The 22,476-nt window shown below is 41.2% G+C and overlaps 1 protein-coding gene across 4 annotated transcripts in view; it reads right to left on the reverse strand.

Moving 5' to 3' along the window:
- Positions 1–22,476, reverse strand: part of BTBD19 (BTB domain containing 19) — a 95,561-nt gene that overhangs the window by 4,745 nt on the left and 68,340 nt on the right. For 2 of the 4 annotated variants that reach the window (XM_061630433.1, XM_061630431.1), the window contains exons 4-6: positions 15,085–15,144; positions 2,568–2,636; positions 1,807–1,938 (exon numbers count right to left, since the gene is read on the reverse strand). In XM_061630433.1, the coding sequence (XP_061486417.1) occupies positions 1,807–1,938; positions 2,568–2,636; positions 15,085–15,144 (261 nt within the window). The remainder of the gene's footprint in view (positions 1–1,806; positions 1,939–2,567; positions 2,637–15,084; positions 15,145–22,476) is intronic. The other 2 variants (XM_061630432.1, XM_061630434.1) reach the window with 2 other exon arrangements.

Consider the following 22,476-nt stretch of genomic DNA (forward strand, 5'->3'; position numbering starts at 1 on the left):
TGGGCCCTGGGCAGAAGGGAAGCCCCTTTCCAAAATGAAAACGCTGTGAACAGTATCATTGCTTTTCAGGGTTTCCCCCACCTTTTTATTCTACAGCAGGCACATGTAACCTCCCACGCAAATTTAAACCAAAGTTCTCACTGGCCACATCCACACTAGACTGTTATTTCACTTTAGGCAGTCTGGCTTCTCCCAAAAAATCCTGGGAAGTATAGCAAGTGAAGGGTGCTGAGAGTTGCTAGTAGGTTCCCTGTTCCCCTCACAGAGCTTCAATCACAGCAGCTGACTGTTAAACCACTCTAGCCATTGGAGCACTCTCAGGGGAATAGGAGTCTCTTCTCAGCACCCTTCACATACTACACTTCCCAGGATTCTCTAAGAGAAGCCATGTGAAATCAAAGTCTGGTGTAGGTGTGGCCCCATGATTAGACAAGCCCAGCAGCTGTGAGTCTGGCTTTTAGAACACTGACAGTTGGTTCTCACTGAGCATGCCCGACATTATCATTCAGTTCAATGCAAAATTTATTAAATTAATTAAAAATCAGCCAGGCATTTTTTTAATTTTTAAACTGCAGAAGATGAAGGTCAGAGTATGGGGCAAGGTCAGTAACAGGATTACAGGTACTCTGTGAACATTGCTGATTTTTAATGAATTTCAACAGATTATGAGAACTCAGAGAAAAAAGTCCAAAAGGGGTCTGTGGTTTCTCTCTCTCTTTAGACTTTGAACTCTCAATTCTTTCTGACTGTTTTGTTTATCGCCATGAAAATTGAGATGGTTGTTAAGCAAGCATTTCTGAGTTCAGGGCTATAAGTTTTGTAAGATTTTGTTTTGAAAAAGTTTATGGGAAGCATCAGAATGGCATGGGGGTATTTTCAATTTAACATTGTGGAATGTGAAAAATCCACGCTGGCTATAGTATACAGCCACTCTCGTGGCTGTATAATATCTGCTATTAATGTGAAGTGGTTTGTGGGATTTAAATTTCTTACCCTACCCACATAATACTGTGAACTGAGGAAAACATTTGTGTATTCAAGAAAGGAGGGCGTTGTTGCCTTTGGCCAATGGGTTTGACTATTTTTGTTATTTAGGTAATGAATATACCATTTCATACTTCAAAGAAATCTCTAAGTGATTTACATTTTTAAAAATATCACAAATACATATTAAAAATACAATAAAATCCACATTTTAAAGCAACACAGAACAATTAGATAAGGTCCTCTTAAACATCAATATAAACTTAAACAACTAATTTATGGAGACCATAATAACTACTAGCAGACCAAAATACAGAAATACAATAGAGACAGCCAGTCCCACCCATCAAATATGAAAGCATGAATATATATTTGCTGCTCTCTCTCCAACTTAAGCTTTCACCAAAAGGTGGGGCAAAATTACATACTCTCCATCCCTACAGCTCCCTGCTTTCACCAAGGAAAACCCATAACCGTTCCTCCCCCACATGACTTTTAGGATAGAAACACACTTACTGTTCTGCTGGTTTCAGTGAGTCTCCATTCTTTTCTGAAAACAGGGGCACACAATGCTCATGAAACCCCACTCCCTTTTACTATAAAACCTGGTGGGATCAGCTTGAGCACATTTTTTTTTAATTCACTTCAGACAGATTTCACAACTTTCATTGCCCCTCCAGCTGTGGCTAATGGAAATGCTTTGCTGTGGGCGACTAGTGTGCTTGCGCTTTAGTCTCTATGTATCTCACAAGAGAACTCCATGGGTGGAATCCTAAATTCTGCTCCATTTCTTCCCTCCCCCAACATGTAATGAGCACTTACAGATCCAACATGAGCCCATTCCCGAACAGCACGAATCAGCTTCACCTCATCGATGGCCAAGCAGTCACTGTGCAATATAGTTTGCATTGCCAATTCCGACAATTCCAAGAAGCCACGTGTTTGCACCACCTCCTGAGGGAAAAGATGCTGCTCATCTGTGGACTGGAGAGAACTCCTCTGTCATTAAAAAATGGTGGCTGTGAGAAGGGAACAGCCACAGCTAGGGAGTGAGGAACCCATGATAGGTGCAAAGAGAGTTTAGGTTTGAGATAGTTAGGTCTATTGGGTGAGATTAAACTGCATTAAGGTCCCCTCTCTGCCATGACAGAGTACAAAAACCTGCTAAACCTCTTACCACCCTTCCCTATTGCACCAAGGGTCTTCTTGGAGTGAGACAGATGATGAAATCTGGAAGACTGCTGGTTATGTCAGCCTATGATGCCCCGTACCCAGCATGACCAAACCATCATACTGCCAGCATGGTCACAGACCATGATCTGAAATACATGACATGGCAACTTTGCTGTAGCAAAGCAGCTAAGTGCCTGGACACCTTACATATGCCACTTTGAGTTCCATAATGAAAGAAAGGTGGGGTGTAAATTTATCAAGTACACAAACAAATAAACATGGTCCTATAGGGAAGATAGCCACACTGATTTAACATGAGGTCTGATCCACTCAGGAATGTCTGAGGTTAGGATAGTAGACATTGGACTCTTCATTGCATGGGAGAACCTCAGTACCTTTCATGTGCTTACCCGCGTGAAGTTCTCGATAAAAGCCAGGCAATGCATCTGCAAATCCACCTGCCCATATGCTACTGCTGCCTGCCATAAAGAGAGTGAGAACAAAAATTGATAAAGGGCTGTGCATGAAGAGACAGCAGAGTTAAGACATAATGATATAAGGAGCATCAACAAAGTTAACAAAACTTAATAAGAGCCTTGCTGGACTGGGCCAAAAGTTCACCTAGTCCAGCACTCTGTTCTCACAGTGGCCACCAGATGCCCATTTAGTCCATCCATGAAAGGAAGAGGAGGCTTGGGTAGAGGAGGAACACAAAAAGATTATGGGTTGAGAGTGGCAGAGACAAGTGTAATTTTCTTTGCACTTTACCCTCTAAGCATAGCAACCCCAAGGAATGCCTCCAAAAGTCCTTCCCTCTCCCACAATGGGGGTATTTATGGTTAAGTTGGGGAAGCCTCTGAAAGCAGTGAATCCTTTCCCAGGACAAGCCTATGTGTTCTAGAAAGCAAGGCTGCTCTGGAAAACAAAGAGATGGTGACAAGAGCCAGCTCATATGCCCATTCTATACAAAGCTGAGTACTTTCTTTTTATTCCTGCCATGATTGCACCACGATGATGGGAAGTCAATGGCCTGAATTACTCATTACAAACACAAACAGGATTTTGCACTCCACTACAAGCAGTCTTATAATGTAGCCCGAGTAACAGAATGCAAAATGGCCATTTGTGTTTGTGATGAGTTATCCAGACAAAAAGACTGTCCACCAAAAACATGGTACAATTTGGGCAAACAAAAATATAGTTGACTATAAACAAAGTTGGTCTTTAGTAATTTCTGGTAGGCTTTAGGGTTAGGATTGGTGTTATGAAGCAGTACATTTTCCACTGCTATATTTTTCCATGGAACCATTTTCATTTCTAAAAATGCATTTTATAATTTGTAACATAACAAAATGACTGTGCAGTTTCAAATCTGTAACTAACTTTTTTCAGATGTCTATAACTAGGAAATATTCATAGATCTAATCTGCATCTCTTTGGGCATGCTAAAATTAGTACGTTAATGGGTTTCAGTGTCTTCATTTTCTTCTAAAAATGTAAACAGTGTAAGGGATGCTCATTCTAGATGAACTGTCATCTCTTAAAATATTTACAAGCTTTCTTTGACATTTTTGAAAAACATAACATTTAAGGCTACAATCCTATACCTAATATCTGGGAGTAAGCCCCACTGAATTTTGGGCTAAACTAGATATGACTATTCATAATAATTATTCGTGTAATTATTAATAGCATGAATGGCTTTTAAAAAATAAGTTGCAAGAGGTATGGAGAGTAGGTGATTTAACCTTTTGTCTTTCACTCTGTCCAGGCCAGGGTCCCAATTCCTGCTATCTGCATTGCTAAAAAAGGTCCCATTGAGGTTTTCCCAAATTGCAAGTGAAGGGCCCCCAGTCCAGATCAGAACCATAGAAGGAGGGAAAGGGCTAAATCCCCTTGCCCCCAAACCAGGGTCTTGATGCAGACTGGGGCCTCATGCCCATAGTTTACCTTTAAAATGCCATTCATGCTAAGCATGTGTATGGCCTCTCACCTATTTTGACTCATAGGGGGATTAATTCTAACAAGGCATGTATATTATTGTACTGAAAACAACATTAAGGATATTTGAAGATACAGAAGAACTTGATGATAGGGTGGCTGAAGGGTAATAGGATGTGGCAGATGCTCTACTTCATCACCAGTGCAACACCACATATGTTGTCACAATGACAGATTATGCTGCCGCAACTTCTTACATGAACATTCATGCTCAGTTCCCACAGAAAGTGCTTGTGTCTGCTTACTCTACAGCTTCCCATGGGGACAGAACCAGCAACTGTTCAGTTAGACACATCCCAGGCTCAGTGGGCACAAGTTACAGGTGGGAGCTAGTGACTGTGACTGTGGCAAACCACATTATCTTGCCGGTTGCTTTCAGGATACACCAGCCCCACCACATGGCCATGCATGTAGTTCAAAAATAACTATTCCAATAACTGTACCAACTGACCACTGTAAACAGCAAACATCAGTCAAACCACATGTAACAACATTTTGTTGTTGTTATATGCCTTCAAGTCAATTACGACTTATGGAGACAGTGACCTCCAATAGCATCTGTTATAAAGCACCCTGCTCAGATCTTGTAAGTTCAGGTCTGTGGCTTCCTTTATGGAAACAATCCATCTCTTGTTTGGCCTTCCTCTTTTTCTACTCCCTTCTTACGTAACTATGGGTGGTATGAGCGAGACTTAGGGGTCCAGCTATGATCTCAGGAATGGGGAGCCTATGGCCCTCCAGATCTTGTTGCCCTCCAACTCCCAGTAGCCACAGCTAGCATGGCCACATGGGAGATGTAGTCCAACAACATCAGGAGGGCCAAATATTAGCCACCTCTGAGCTAAAGGAACCAGGGGGAACAGAGCAGAGGAAGGCTCCCTTTTCTTGTGGCAAATCAAGAGTCAAACACTCTGCTGTCAGGAAGCATGGAGGTTTCTACAGTTAACAGAATCAGTCTTTTCCAGAGAAAAGAAGTGAGAAATGCCAGCATGCTTCCTTAAAAACTATCAGTGAGGAAGGCTGGAAGCAGGGCAGCCGAGTTACACCAGCACCTCAACTGCTAAGCAGTAAAGAAGTCACCTTCCCGAAAAAAGATGTATTCCTCTTCCTCATCAGTTTCTCTTCCTGAATGTGCCCAAGTGAGTGGAAATTTTGTATTTCCAAATCTTTACATTTATTTAATGCTTACATAATCAATACATTGAGAAATGACTCAACTATCCTCTATTTTTAAACACATTTTTGTCAAAGGTTTGAAAAAACTGCATGTCTTGTCTAAGGCATGAACATTTGCAGAGCAAGAAACTTTAAAGTCCTCTAGAACAAATAAAGCTACTTCCAAAGTGTTGCAACTTGCACACACACACACCCCAAAAAACCCAACACTTTTTGCAGTAAGGAAAGTGACAGGAAAGTGTAGGATAACAATCACTTGACTCAACGTTGTAGAGCCTCACCACAAACAAATCAGGATGAATGCCCAATAAACAGCTGATGATGGATAATCTTCACAGAAACTTTGTGTAAGCAAATCGAGATGAATGCTCAACATACAGGTCTGGGGAAAATGCTTCTAAGTGAGATAATAAGGAGCACTTTGTCTCATAAGCTGACATCATTTTATATTCTTGGTCACTAACCCCTGGATGTCTACATTCTGTCAGATGGCAAATCCCTGAAAACAAGAGGACAAAGCTTTTCTGTTGTTGTTATGCCTTGTTTGTCACTTGTTACCCAAAGGTCTGCAAGCAACTTACAACACATTAAAAACATAAGTATAAATACACAATATCATAAAACCATAAAACAGAACAAACAACTCCCATAACAGCCACAGGAAACTTAGCAGCACACTATTAACCAAAACATTATCACACTGTATCAAATATTAGGGGGGAAAGATAAGTGTTTACCAAAAATATGTCAATGAAGGTGCCAGGCGGACCTCACTGGGGAGAGCATTCCACAAACTGGGAGTCACAACTGAAAAGACCCTCTCCCTTGTCACCACCCTCCAAGCTTCCCTCAGATGGGGGACCTGGAGAAGAATCTTGGAAGAAGATCTAAAGGTCCAAGTAGGTTCATATCAGGAGAGACATTCCAAAAGATATTAGGGTCTTGAGTCATAAAGAGCTTTATAGGTCAAAAATTAGTACTCTGAATTGGGCTCGGAAGTGTATAGGCAGCCAGTGTAGCTGTAACAGAATCAGTGTTATATGAACTGTTTGCCTTGAGCCTGTCAATTTATTTATTTATTACATTTATTAGTCGCTTTTCTTCACAATAGTGAACCCAAAGTGACTTACAATCAATAAAAAGATTAAAATCAATATAGAAAACTAAAGCAAAAAGTTAAAAAACACAATAATAAATTTAAAAGGCAATAGGATAGCTCACCCGCTAAAAGAGGCTACATCATCAAAAGCCCTATAAAGACCCTCCACAATCAAGAGCCGAATGCCTGGGAGAAAATAAATGTTTTTGCCTGGCACCTGAAGACAGATAATGATGGTGTCAGGTGTGCCGTGCCTCCCTGGGGACAGTGTTCCATAAACGGGGCCACCCACCCCCCCGTTTTGCCACCCTCTGCACCTCCCTCAGAGGGGACACATGAAGAAAGGCCTCAGATTCTGAACTTAGTATCTGGCTTGGTTCATTTGAGGAGAAGTAATGAACAGTTGTGCAGCCACATTTTGTACTAATTGAAGCTTCCAAACAGTTTTCAAAGGCAGCTCCAAGTAAAGTGCATTGCAATAGTCCAACCCTGAATAACCAGAGTAAAGGTGAGTGTGGCCAAGTTATCTCTGTCCAGATAGGGCCACAGCTGGGCCAGCTAGATAGGGTTGTAGCTGGGCTGATGGAAGGTATTCTGTGCCACTGCGGCCACTTGTGCCTCAAATGACAGCAATTGATGCAGGAGAACCCCCAAACTACAAACCCACTCCTTCAGAGGGAGCATGACCCCATATAGAGCTGGCCGCACACCACTCAACCAGTCAGAGGAATCACCCGCAAACAGCATCTCAGTCTTATCTGGATTAAGCTTTAGTTTATTAGCCCTCATCCAGTTTAAGACTTGGAACCTTCCAAACGAAGAGCTTTTCCAAGCCTAGCTCTTCTCCAAAGTACAGAGTTGGTCTTCAGTGCTACAGACCTGAACTATAGCTTCACGGTTTTCATCTCTGGAGATTGCTGCTTTTGTTTCCCTTCCCCAAGATAGATGTCTGGATGCAACTAGTTCCAACATGGATAAGATGAGGATAGGTCTATGACGACCTAAATAGTTTGGTGGGACCAGGATACTTGAAGGACTGTCTCTCCTTCTCACATAAGCCTGCTTGAACATCATGTTCATCATCTGAGGCCTTGTTCCATCTCCACATGCCCTCAGAGGCACATTCAGTTGGGACGTGGATCAAGACCTTTTTGGTTGCAGCATCCAAGTCTTGGAACTCCTTCCCTTACAAGGTTCAGTCAGCCCCTGCCCTTATGGTTTTTAAGTGGGCTATAAAAACTTTTTTAAAAAAAATCTTCCAGGCATTGTATCTCTTGGATTTAGTTTTTGATTGCTGATTGCATTTTAACAAACTTTACTTTCTTATCTATTCTTATGTTCTCTCTCTCTTCTTATCTGTTTATAATGTATATTTTTATGATTGCAAGGTGGCTTGTGGGTCCCTTCTGGAGCCAAAAGGCAACATATACTCTACTTTATAAATAACTAAATGCTCCCTCATTACTAGAAGTATTATTCTGAACTGGTAGTGGGAAGAGATAACTTAAAGGGGAATCCATTACTGAGTGGGTGGGAGAAGGCTAGCCCGACAGACAGATATGGGGGAGTTTGGCGCACATCATAATGCTGACGACAGTCTGGTAAACTGGGTTGGCCCTGGCCACAAAAGTTCATCAGCAGCGTATGAAGAGTCTTTACCCTTTGCATGTTCTCTTTTTGTAGCAAAACAGGAAAAGGGAGGGAGCATCTGTGAGCCCACAGCTCTGTTTATAAGCACTGCTTTCACTCCCTGGGAGTCTTCATTTTAATCTCACATCCACCCACTATGCCCGAGAGTGGAGATGAAGTTAACTTGAACATGACAGCTAATACTATCTGCATGTAGATATTGATCAATTGTTGTTTGGAACTAAATTCCTATTGATGTGCATCATGGTGGGAGGGGAGGATAAATATGGTGCTGATACCTCAAGCTCATTTTGATCACTTTAAGAACAAATGCAGTGATTCCAAATGTTTGTAGTAAATATAAAAGAGTCCTTGTGCTAGTTCAGTTAGGAGGAATCTATTAGCGTTATTCCCAAATTAGCCTTGATGTGTGGGGATAACGCATGGAGGCAGAGCGGGACTGTGACTGCTGTTTCCACCCACAATGTTGTACATTCTGCTGACTTTACCTCTCAACATCCATGGCAAGGGATGATCAGGACCTCTGTGCAATCAGGAGTCCTGATCACAAGGAGTGCCTGCATATGAGAAGCTTCCTCTTTCCCCACCACAACACATGATGATAGGATGGAGCCATGATGCAGCCCTGTTCTGTCTTTCCACATTTGCCTACACATGAAGGACCACTGAAGATAAGGGTAAAAGCTATAGGTAAATCTATTACTTCAGGTAATCATTAGGAGAAGGAATTCTGTGAAATTGTGACCTCTGACCTATTATTTTATTTATGTATTATATTTTTTCCTGCTATTTAGTCAGAAATTGGCCCCCAATTAAATTACCCCTGAGGTAATTAAAATACAATACAAAAACAGTACAATAATATTAACAGTGGTATTTGACCACTGTGTTTAGGATTTTGACATTGCAATGGCAGGATGGAGGGTCAGGAGGTTGACAAATTGTGCTCTTATTTATTGAACAATTTATCTTCTGATATATCGAGAAGGAAGAGTCTATGTACCACCTCACCCTGCTCAGTGTGGAATTGGCTGCTTCGGGGCAGATTTGATCACCTGCTTAGGGGCAAGAGGAAAAGCAGTATGCACCAATAGTGTTTGTTCAGGCTGGAGGGTACAAATGTAGTTGTAGGAGCCATATGAGAGCACCAGCTCTTCGGCTACAGAGATATAGGGGTCAGAGGCTCATTTAAAAACAAGAGCAACAGGTGGTGAACCTACTTCAGCTGCACAAATTTCACAAATACCCATGAGAAAACTAAAACTGCATTTATCAGAGAAAAACAAGTCATCCTTTTAGAATATGAATGGGCAGAATGTTTTTGTGTGTGAAATGGACTCAGAAGCAAAACTATTTCACCTTATATGAACACATCTGAAGAGTAGCTCCTGTATTTTTACAGTGCGTAGTTATGTACTAGACTAGAAATGAAGTGAACTAAATATGTACCTAATAAACACAGCTTATCATGTCTGTGGTTTGTGGCATACCTGATGATTCCTAAGGCACACTGTACAGCTTGTGAGGGTCATACAGTCACTACCACCTGCAATGTGGATTGGTGCAAGTGGCAAGGGCCAATCATGGAATGAAGCTGTGGGTGTATTTGGAACACATGGATTTGGTGCATTCAAAGCTGTTACCTTGACACTTTTTTGGATGCAGTTTGTCTGCAGCCTACTACCACATCATAGTACCATAGGTACACCATGGTCCCCCAGCTTGTAACAACATCTGTCTACGAAAGCCAACAAGACTCAAAAGGTGGGGCATGCTAATGCCATCAGTTATGCTAGGTTCAGAGTCCAGAAATGCACCACAGCAGAAAGTTACCTTTTATTATAGGAATGGCCCTCCAGATGTTGTTAAGAGTTGCCATCATCCCTAACCACTGACCATGCTGGCTGGGGCTAACAGAAGTTGGACGCTCAACACTTGCTGGGCCACAAGGTCCCCCTCCCCTATTTTATTAAATTACTTTAGCAGTGGCAAACTCTGTCAAGGAAGGCATGCCTGTGAGATCTTCAAGAAATCAGTTTACTGTAGGTGAGAATGTTTTCATAATACTTGATCACAGAAATCCCTGGGGATGACAGTACCTGACCTACTGTGTCATGGATCTCTCCATCGGTGGCTAGGAGTGCCTGTTTTTGGCTCCAGCTGATTTGCCAACTACAGCCCCTTTTAGACAGAGATGACTTGGCAACAGTACTCCATGCTCTGCTAATTTCCAGATTTGATTATTGCAGTGTGCTCAATGTTGGGCTGACCTTTTTTTTTTTTTTTACAATAATTTTTATTCAAATTTTCATAAAACAAACAAAACAAAATCATAAAACATTCAAAAACAAAAAAACAAAGCAAAACAAAAATGATTAAACAAAAAATTAAAATGTTGACTTCCCATTTGTCGCAGATCAGTTATAGGTCTACAATATATAACAATCCTGTCTCTTAAATTATATTATAAAATCACTTTCCTCCAGTAGTTATCTTAATTAATCATCAAATCTCATAAACATTACTTTATTCTTTCCACAAAAAGTCAAAGAGAGGTTTCAATTCTTTAAGAAATATATCTATCAATTTTTCTCCAAATAAACATGTCGATTAATCCATCTCGTTAATAATAATAATAATCTTATTGTCATAACCATAGTCCAAATAAACATATCGATTAATCCATCTCATCAAAATCTGTTAGGTCCAGTAATTTCAATAGCCATTATTCCATTATCCATATTAATTCCATCTTCCATCTTCAATAGTCCTGTTAAGTCTAGTAATTTCAGTGTCCAATCTTCCATTATCAGTATTCCATAATAATCTTGCTGTCATAGCCATAGTCATATAATAAGAGTCTGATGGGAATTTCCTCTATCCCAAATATTTTCTTGCCATCGATTCTGAATAAGTTGCTGAAATATTGTTGTAAAGTCATATCTCTGTTCTTCTTTTTTACAAAATGCACTGGCTCATCTCTTGAGAGTTTTTCCATTGTCACATGGCTGCAGTTAATTCCATAGATTTTCTCTATATCAAGCTCCATCACGTCATTCCAGTCCAGAAAATTATCCAAGCCATTGATAACTTTATCTCTAATATCTTCATTAATTTCTTCAGAGATAACGTTAAATTCCAAACAGTAGATTTTATTTCTAATATCCATAAACTCCAGATCTTTTTCCAATTCCACATTTGTTCCAATCACCAGGGCTTGTATCTTCCCTTTATTTTTTCTTTTCTCATCTCTGATCTCATTCTCCTCTCTCACAGGATCCCCTATTTCTTTAAGCTCCTGCGTCATTTTGCTCAGTTCAATTTTCAGCTCCTTACTGCCCTGTCGCAGGGTTTGTTTCGTTATCTCAATCTCATCCATTATTTTCTGAAACATAATTACTTCCAGATTCTCAGCCACTTTCTTGATTGCCATTTTTAAAACCACGAAAACAAAACAAAACAAAAATAAAGAAGAACCACTTCTTATTTCAGCAACAATTGGGATAATATTCCAGGCTTGATGACATCACAGTATAAACAGAGCAGCCTGCCTTATCTCTCTATGTTCAAGAATACAAAACAAATTTAGTTCCCAGCATCAAAACAGTTAGTGGCGTCGTGAAGAAGCAGATTCGTCAAAATAAAATAGACCAAAAAGAGAATAGTCCCAGACAGTATAATGTTCCAAAGTTCATATTTTTTATTTTTTTCTCCTCGGAATAGAAATCCCTCTTCTGTTTATATCTTTAGAATGCACTTCCAGGACAGCTTTTTGCAATAGAAACAGAGATAAGCTGTTAATTTCGTGAATAACAGAGAAGAGTTATAGCTCACCCAGAAGTTCTTTAAAGCTGATTCATTTGACAAATCTCTTTTTGCTGCAACAATTTAAACCAAGTAAAAAAAAGAATAGAAAGAAGGGTGCTTGCCTGTTAGTCTGTTTTCTCTTTGAAGAAAAGATAAACGTGTCGCATTAATCAGATAGAGCTTGTTCGGAAGTCCATCCGGCATTGCTGGCTGGACCTTTTCTCATAAATTAATGAAATCCAGTCCTCCCAACAAAAACAGGCTTTTGAGGTTGATCTCTATGTTTCTCCCTGCCCGGGAGAAATTTCATCAGTCAAAAAAAAAAATGTTCTGACTGATTTATATCTGAATAAGCTTCTTCTGAGGCAGGAGCCCATCTCAAAAGCAGGCACAAGCGAAGTCACCCTTCCCGGAAGTCCAATGTTGGGCTGACCTTGAAGACAACTCGGAAACTTCAATTGTTCCAAAATGCAGCAGCCAGATTACTGGCTGGGGTTGCTTGCAGAACTCATATCACCCCTGTTCTAAAACAGTTACACTGGTGGACAGTTTGTTTCCATGCCCAATACAAGGTGCTCACGTTAGTGTTTAATGCCCTAAATAACTTAGGCTCCAAATATCAAAGAGACAATTTCCTTCCCTACTAAGGAAGGGATCTGTTGGCCGGTGCCGGTTTGAAAGCATTCTGTTGACCTAACAGGCTGGTATCAATTGAGTTTGTTATTTGTCCACTAACCACTACTTTTACCAATCAATTTTTCCCTTGCAAAAAATATTGATATTAATATCAATATTTATCAGTAAAATTATCATTATTTTTGATATTTTAGAGGCTTTCAAAAATAGCTGCAGAAAATCATGACACAAAAATCCAATCTGCAATGATAGAGAATAAGCAAAATTTGGTATCCAATCCAAATTGGGCAGAATTCTAGCACACCCCTATAAGTCCCTACAGTCCCTCTTGGGTGTTAAGATCAGCAGAGGGAGCCTTCTTGGTAGCTCTGCCATCCTCAGAAGTTCAAGGGATGGTGGCCCAGGAGAGGACTTTCTCTGTGGCAGCCCCTAAGTCATGGAATTCCCTCCATACAGAGGTGCGTCTGACACTTTCTCTGTACAGTTTTTGGCAAATGTTAAATATGCACCTCTTTATCCTGGCCTTTGGCACTTGAGAAAATTTGTAGTTTCCTTTGCCTTCCATGCAAGTGCCACTGCAGCACAAAAGGCTGGCTGATCCCTGAGGCAAAGTCAGCACAGGCCCTTTTGTTATAGCAAAGTGCCTCATTCTTCAGCCCCATACATGGTGCATGTGTGTGGGGTGGGGTGTGATACACACAAAGAATCTACCAAAAGGAGGCATCTAGGCATTTTTGCTTTCCCATTATAGGGAGCTTCCCGTTAACATCTACTGAGAAATAGTCCTTTCTGCAGCACAGAACAAGCAGAATCAGAGTGAAGCAAAGAAACCAAGCACACCAGGAGCCCCTCTGTTTTATACACCTGGTCACCTGCTTAGAGTGGTTTTTTGGTAGATTTCAAGTCCCATATACCGGCTGCTCCTGAACTTCACCTGCTGGATTTGCCTTTTGTGTGTCAGCTAATGTGAAATCAGCCAGCAGGACTCAATGTCAGCCTTGAAAGGGCAGAACAAAGGCCACAGCACAATGGAAGGTCTTGGTAAGGTCCCATAGTAAGAACTTAAGATGGAGGGGGAGGGGAAGAGTAAAGTTCAAACAGAGTATGGTTTCTCTGTTGCCCTGAAAGGGACAGCACAATCTCAAGGGAGATAGTAAAGGAAGGAGAGGTGGTACAGAGCTGAGAACACCAATTTTACAGGGATCAATGCTTGGAACTTTTTTGTGCAGATAAAAGTAGATGAAGATTGACACTGTAATAGCAATTTTCATGATACCAAGCTCTGGATAATTATACTTTTATTGTTAGGAAACATACAAAAATAGCACACAAACTCTGCACATGGGCACTGTGGTGGATGGGGTAGGCTTTGACAATTTCATCTGTTTATATACCAAAAATAAATTTGTTTGTTTGTTTGTTTATTAGCGTGTCTTTCCAAAACAGGAGTAGCATTAAAGTCCTTGCTTCTTTACAGCAGGATATACCTTCTATAGCTAACACAATGGGATCCAGGAATAGCCTCTGCCCATTAGGCATTATCTGACTGGTTTTAAATTAGGCCTAGTTTATATCTCACCAAGGCTACATCATTGCTATTTTCCTGAGTGACTGAAGGCCAGAATCAGAGCTTGGAAAAGTTACTTTTTTGAACTACAACTTCCATCAGCCCCAGCCAGCATGGCCACTGGATTGGGCTGATGGGAGTTGTAGTTCAAAACAGTAACTTTTCCAAGCTCTGGTCCCAGAATCACATTGGAGCCATGGAACCCATGGGAAGTCTCCATGCCAATAGAGGCAGACTGCCTAAAGAAAAAGAACTACTTTCTCTCTATTCCAACAAATTTGCTTGTGGCTTTAAAGAAAGTGAATTAGACTCACCAGCTTTAATCTTATGGGCTCTTAAGAGAAAACACTAGCACCTCAAATGTAAGAGATACACTGCCACACTCGAACACATGTTCATCTCTAAGTAGTTAAAGAGTGAACGTGGAACACAAAACCAGGAGGATTTGGTTATTTAGCCCTATTAGTAGTATAGGTCACATCCAACCTTTTCTTAATTTTGGGGAAATAAATTAATGGACTTCTTTTACAGTCTCTATTTCCATTCCACACTGGTGCTTGGCCACAAAAGTTATTATGATTTTTATTAACCCCACACATTTCTATAGGGTAATTGCTCATTCTCATCTGCCTGGTAGCATAGAGGCAATTCTTACACATGGCAGGACCGATCAGAACAGTGGCTACTTACAAGCCTTTCTTTCACGGCAGTCTTTCCCCACCTGTCAATAACCATATCCTAACTTCCCTCCTGCAATCTAGCTTTATAGCTACTCTGCCTGGCCCCCATCATGCAAACAATCCCATGTTTTGTATGCATCCATAACTGGAGATATGTATCTTTGGAACCAGCCTAACTGGAAGGGAATCTGAATCGTACACCCGGCTGACCATTGGTTGCCCTAGGAAAGGTCATCTGCGCCTTCACTGAAACTACTCAAGGGCTCTAGGACAGGCAGACAATGAGAGGGGCAGGGATGTGCATCACTCACCTGAAAGGCTTCACAGGCCTGCTCCACACTCAGTGTATCTTTGATGAATTCAATACATAGCTGAAACAAAAGAGATTAATGAGACTGTGGAAGACAAATTCCTGAATGCGCTTGTAGCACTGGCAACAACATAACATCTTCCTCTACAAAATCTGAGGTTTACAGCACTTCTGAAGCTACTGTGTCTCCAATTTGGAATGGGAGCCTCAGATTCCTGCTTTGAAATCTATCTCTGAATTTTGTCTCTGTTCCAGGTTTTGACCTTCAGTGAGGTTTTCTAAACAATGGTACTGCTGCAGACTGAGGGCTGCTTCACATATTACTACAGAGAACAGACCAAAAGAGCAGCCTCTTTCACTGCCTCACAAAACCATTTCACAGTTACATCCTCACTGCCTTCTCTACCTGCCATGCATAAATACTGATAGTACCAATGCAATCTGAGTGGCATCCATGTCCCCAACAAACAGAGATGGATCTTTTCCCTTAACTTCTCATGTTGAAAAAGCAAAGGGCTCATAAGAACTATGCAGTTTCTCTTCAACAGGCGACATTTTGCATTGGGTGGAGTTTATTAGGCTGTGTTGCAGTCAGGTCTTGGTAAGTAAAGCTGAGAGTGGGGAGATAGTAACATCCCTTTAGGTTTACAAGAAAAATTAGCATACTGTGGTGTAGTGGTTAAGGTGCTGGACTACGACCTGGGAGATCCGGGTTCGAATCCCCACACAGCCATGAAGCTCACTGGGTGACCTTGGGCCAGTCACTGCCTCTCAGCCTCAGAGGAAGGCAATGGTAAACCCTCTCTGAATACCGCTTACCATGCAAACTCTATTCGTAGGGTCGCCATAAGTCAGAATCGACTTGAAGGCAATCCCAGTAGTAGTAGTAGTCTGAACCATGGAAACAGGGGCTGCAGGAATGCAAAATTATGCCATCTTAATGCTTCCCACTGCCCTGGGGACTGATTTCTCTGCATTTGTACAGTCAGAAAGATTCTGAAGTTCATATCCACAGAACTTGAGCAGCAGCCTTGTTCTGGGAATTGTATGGCTGGTGACCTCTACTTCAACCTTGGTGGCCACTGTAGCAACACTAAATGATTGTCTGGAATTCTGCAAGGGAGCCATAAGATGGAAGTTCAGGGAAGCAAGTGATAAAGAGTAATTATTCAAAAGCCACAGGTGATATGCATAACAACAACCACCACCATAATATCACAACTATAGACATTAATAAGTATATAATGGAACAAAGATTGCTGGACTGACAAACCAGTCAAAGCTTTTGAATTTCAGCAAAGCTGACAAGAGAGGATCATGTGAAGGTTGTGCAAAGTGAAGTGATGTCATCTCTGTCTATGACACAGTCACTCCGCTCAAAATAACCCTTCTTGTGCTAGCAACTGAACAGCAATTTTCAAATGCTAATGGATTACATCACACACCATCCTGTGCAAAATGTCATTTCTGTTTTTTGATCCAGATGCATACTACTCAATCTCTCATCCACACACTTACACGTGAGCTACATGTCAGAATGGGTGGAAAAGGATAGTAGACTACATGCACGGGAGTACATGTCACTTTTAAAGAAAACGACCACCAAGAATTAGCATCCTTTAATAAGGTAGATATCTGTGATTATTCTAAACAATTTTAAATAACTTCTTTGACAATGTAAAGAATTGAAAATATTAAATTATCTAAAACTAAGCTGGGAAATCAATTTGGAATATTTTATTGGAGATGCCAGGGATTGAACATGAGACCTTCTGCATGCAAAATATGTGTTCAACCACTGAGCTATAGAAAGCGTTGAAGTTTTCTGTGGCAATAATGAGGAATGTACAGGATGGGGTGTGCTACCTACCATTATGTCTTGTCCTCAGCTACAGTTCTATTGGAAGTATGGGGTCTGCTAATTACAAACAAACAAAATGCTCCAAGCCTCTCTGTCACCTTGAAGTGATGATTAAGTGAAAGAACAGATTATTTCATGAATGTCAAGGGTAAGACCACAGGAGAAGAGGCACTTAGCATGGGCTTCAAAAAGATGGAGGCATTGTAATGGCAAAGTTGAAAATAGAGAAGCTTAGGACATCAAAATATACACATGTGTCTCCTTATTCTCTACAACACAGAAAAAGGATGTCTAGAGAACTGAGAATTAAAAATTAACTAGGCATGTTGCACAATAACCCAGAATTTGGAGCCAAATGAGCCCAAGTGTTGAATAATGGTCATTGAATTTAATGCTGCTAGTAATGGAAGAACTAAAACAAGGTTGACAAATTGGACAGATTCATACAAGTCCTTCAGACGTAAGCTTGTATCCAGTACTAATCCTGCTCAGAGTAGATCCACTGAAGTTAATGGACATTATTAACAGATTCATTAATTTCAGTGTGTCTACTCTGAGTAGGGCCAGCACTGGCTACAACACATTTATCTGAAAAGGATAATGAATTTTTCTAAGTATTTATAATGAATGTGGGTTTATCCCTAGTTGGTTGGGAAAAGCCAAATACACACAGACAAAATCAAAGAAAAACTCTCTTTAAACATGTTTTGTTTTTGTGCATACAAATATAAGTTTAAGTGAATTGCCTGAGGCTAGGTTAGGAGCTGGCAGGTTGCCCATAGAACTGTGATGATGAAGAGAGATTGGAAGATGGTTATTGGAAGACTGGTCCCCTAGTTAAGAGAGTGACAAGGAGACAGCTGGGGACGGGGGAGACAACTGATTCCATTTGCACTTTAAGGTGAACCTACCTAATTTGCGCTTCCTGAAACAATATGCAAACCAAAATGTAGCTACCCTTAGAAATTCACACTTCTCCAAATTTTGCAATGCAGTACTCTAACCAAATAACGTGTACTTAAATGCATATATTAAGTGAACATGTACATTAAAATGCATACCTTTATGAAAACAACAAAGATTCATTTTATTAGGGAGAATTGCTTCCAAAAATATGTATAATAGGAGAAATGCACATAGAACAGTGATGAATTTCTGTGAGTTTTTTTTTTAAAAATCCAAGCTGAGGTGAAAGCAAACTTAAGAGTAGGAAAATGAGAAATGCCATGGTGCCAGCTCATGTCTGAAGCAAATCACTGTTTTGCACTCCATGAGAAATGCAGTTTCTACTTGGCTTTCTACCCCCACTTGTATTCTTTGAGTTCAGAGCTATAATTAGTTTCCCAGCAATGAGCAGAATGCCGGCAAACAAGCGCAGTGGCATGCGGGGGATGCAGGGTTTCCCCCCACAACAGAATACATGAGCATGGTCCTTCATTACCATTACCAACTAAATATGACACACTATAGCCACGAGTGGGGGGTTCACTCTCTTTTTTAGAGAGAGTCCCATTCACTGTGACATGGAATGAGCCAAAATTAGCTTTTGTTGAATCACACTCTCTCTTATTCACCATGCAATGCAAATGGGACGGAGGTGGGCAAAAAGATTCTTCCAACACACTCTCCTCACCAACTGGTCTGCTTCAGCCAAGGAAGCAGACTGACTAAACACAGGTCTCTTGCAAAAGGAATCCCAGAGAGAACTATGGTTTAATTACAAAAAGATTAAAACTGCAATCATATAGAACACAGCAGAATTGCAATAATATCTGAAATAAGCGACACACAGATTCTATAGCCAGGGATTTAGGGCCAAACTATGCATTTGATTGCACAGACAGTTTGCAATGGAGACGGGACAAGAGAGAGTGTTTAACCATTCCTCTTTCCCCCATTTTCCCCATCCGTACCCTCCACCTAAAGAGGTTTCATATGCATGTTTTCCTTCGCAACCAGAAGCTTCAAATTCTGATATAGAAATCCATAAAAAGTATGCACTTGTCATCATTTAGCATAACCTTCTTTGATCTGAATAGTTTGTCCAGGTTCTAATCTCTCTAGTGTTAATAGAAAGAATCATTTGACAAGAAGCAGCAGCATGACAAAATGGGAGAAGAGCTGTGGATAGCTGGTGACAGACAATAGAGACTATACAGGAGATTTTTCCAAACTATGGTCCCCAATAGTAAGGGATGATGGGAGATAGTCCAACAACATCTGGTGACCCAAGGTTGGGCAAAAACTGAATATAGGTAAAGGAATATGAACTACAGTATGAGATCAAATAGATCGGGGTGGGGAAACCTCAGATGTAGCTGAGCTCCAACTTCCATCATTCCTGACCATTCACTGTGCTGTCTGGGCTGATGGGGGTTCAGCAACATTGGGCCACAGGTTCCCCACCTCTGTAGCAGATGAAGTTTTGGGCTTGTTTGGAGGATATGTAGCTCCAAATCCCACATCAGCTACTAACTCACTTGGATGCCTTTGGACAAGTCTTTTTCTCTCAGCCTCAGCTGTGTTACCTGTCAAATGGGAGTAGCAGTGACTTTACAGGGTGGAAGCTTGGACAAATAATGTGAAAATCATAAAGTGTTTTAGATAATGGAAAATGATATAAACATTATTAAATAACATCATCAGAGGTCACGTAAAGAAAACAGGATGTCTTAAAATAAGGTTGCTATTTGAGGATGTACAGATGTACAACATCTGGTTGCTATTTGAGGATGTACTTTTGTAGTATACTAACAGTGCAATCTTATAAATGTCTGACATGTTGCTTCAGTGAGACTTAGTTAAGTATTTACAGGCCTAGGAATGGCTCTACTTGACTCTAGTGAGCACACTGCCAGTACTCAGAACTACCGTGCCGCTTGACCCAGGGCAACATTGGTTCTGCAGAGAATCTGAGCTACCATTCAGACCTTCTAGACATGGGAATAAAACATTTTCTCTAGTCACATGCTAATAAGCATGTATAATCTGGGCTTTCACTGTGTTCACATCCTCTCCCATTATTACCCCAGGTGTGGCTGCCACTTCCATGTCTACCTGGAATTGTATCCTGGGATCCTGGTGTTCTTCCTGCAACCTTACTCTGGGTGCCTCCAGACTGTCAGTATTTTGTGGGAAAGATTCAGATGCATACTAGAACTACATGTTTGAGCAATTAAAGTGGATTAAAGTACTCTGTTGCCCTAGCACAACAAATCAAATTTTTTTCCTTAGGGGAGGGGAAACAGACTTTTTGCAGTTCAAAAAGTGATAGGAAAATTCAGGATGAATGCTCATTGTCATATAACTGTTCTGTAAACAAATCAGAATGCATGTTCAAAAATAATGGGACACAGTCTAATTTAACCAGGCAAACCAGGATGAATGCTGAAACAAGAAAGCAGACACAATTGGCATTCTTCAAAACAGGACAAACAGCCGAGCTTTAATTCTGATGTATGGTTATCATCAGCATAACATGATCTAATGACATTAATCACCTCCTCTTCAAGTCACAAAACTGCATTTAGAATTTCTTGGCTTATTAAAGCTTGGCAAGGGGGTTTGACCGAGTGGATCCAGACTGTGATCAATGCATCATTGCAGGAGGGAGTGGTTCCAGCCACCTTGAAATTGGCAGTGATCTGACCGCTCCTGAAAAAGCCCACCCTGGACCCATTGGTTTGTGACACCTATTGACCGGTTGCAAATACCCCCTTCTTAGGGAAGGTAATTGAAAGGGTTGTGGCACAGCAATTGCAAGTTCTCTTGGATGAAACAGATTATCTTGACCCATCCCAGTCTGGGTTCAGGCCTGGTTATGGGAATGAATCAGCCTTGATTGCCATGATGGATGACCTTTATCAGAAGGACAGGGGGAGTGTGACCCTGTTATTCTTACTTGATCTCTCAGCTGCTTTTGATACCATTGACCATGGTATCCTTCTGGGCCGACTTGGTGAGATGGGTATTGGAGGCACTGTTTTAAAGTGGTTCCAATCCTATCTCCAAAGTCGCTCTCAAAGAATAGCATTGGGTGACTGTCTTTTGGCCCCTTGGCAGTTGTGCTGTGGGGTGCCACAGGGTACCAACTTGTCCCCCATGCTGTTTAACATCTATATGAAGCCCTTGGGAGTGGTCATCAGGAGATTTGGAGTGAGGTGTCAGCAGTATGCTGACGATACCCAGCTATATTTCTCCGTAACATCTGAATTGAGAGAGGCCGTGCAAGTCCTGGACTGCTGCCTGGACTCTGTGGTGGGCTGGATGAGGGCCAATAAACTGAGTCTGAATCCTAGCAAGACGGAGGCACTGTGGGTTGGTGGTTCCCGAGTTCAGATGATTCGTCAGTTGCCTGCTTTGGATGGGGTCGTACTTCCTCTGAAAGAGCAGGTTCGTAGTCTGTGAGTGCTCCTGGATCCATCTTTGTCACTAGAGGCCCAGGTGACCTCAGTGGCTAGGAGTGCCTTTTAACAGCTGTGGCTGATAAGACAGCTGCGGACGTTTCTGGACAGGGATAGCCTGACCACTGTTGTCCACACACTGGTAACTTCCAGGCTGGATTACCTTAATGCGCTCTATGTGGGGCTGCCCTTGAGGTTGCTCCAGAAGCTGCAGCTGGTGCAAAATGTGGCGGCGAGACTGCTCAGTGGGGCAGGGTATCGCCAACATGTCACCCAGCTGCTGAAAGAATTGCACTGGCTGCCCATTTGCTATTGGGCCAAGTTCAAGGTTCTAGTCCTGGTGTACAAAGCCCTATACAGCTTGGGACCAGGACACCTGAAAGATAATCTTACCCTTTATATATCCAGTCAATCACGATGCTCTGCAGGTGAGGGTCTCCTGCAGATACCATCTTATCAGGACATCAATTCCGCACAACATAGGAAGCAGACCTTTAGTGTTATGGCACTTACCCTTTTGGAATTCCCTCCTCTTAAATATTAGACAGGCACCATCTCTGTTATCTTTTCAGCGCCTATTGAAGACTTTCCTCTTTCAACAAGCCTTTTAAGTTAAGACCTATCCCAGTCTGCATCTGTGTTGGAATTGCTTTTAATATGTTTTTTTTAAAAACCTTTCCCCCCGAAACAATATATATTTTAACCCTTTTTTAAAAGATGTTTTTAAAGCTTTTTTAAATAATATTTTTAAAGTTGTTTCGTTTTAATATATTTTAAGGTCTGTTTTTATGATGTTTTAAAGTGTTTTTACTGCTTTTGTTTGCCGCCCTGGGCTCCTCTGGGAGGAAGGGCGGGATATAAATAAATAAAAAGATTAGGACTCTTGCTAGATCCCAGAGTAAAACTTCTCCTGAGGAACTTCAGTTGGCAAGAAAAGGATGGGATTTTATACTGAAGATTGTGGTGCCCAGATGTGTGGTCTCAAGCTATATAGTATGTTATAGGTCTGTATATAGTGATTGTTGGAATATGTCAGAGAGCAACAACAATGGCTACCATGGAGATGTTGGAAAGAAGAGCCTTGTGTAAGGAGAGACCAAACCACAATATGTATAGGTCCTTAAATGGG

The sequence above is a fragment of the Rhineura floridana genome, chromosome 6, assembly GCF_030035675.1.
Source record: "Rhineura floridana isolate rRhiFlo1 chromosome 6, rRhiFlo1.hap2, whole genome shotgun sequence".
NCBI classification, from domain to species: domain Eukaryota; kingdom Metazoa; phylum Chordata; class Lepidosauria; order Squamata; family Rhineuridae; genus Rhineura; species Rhineura floridana.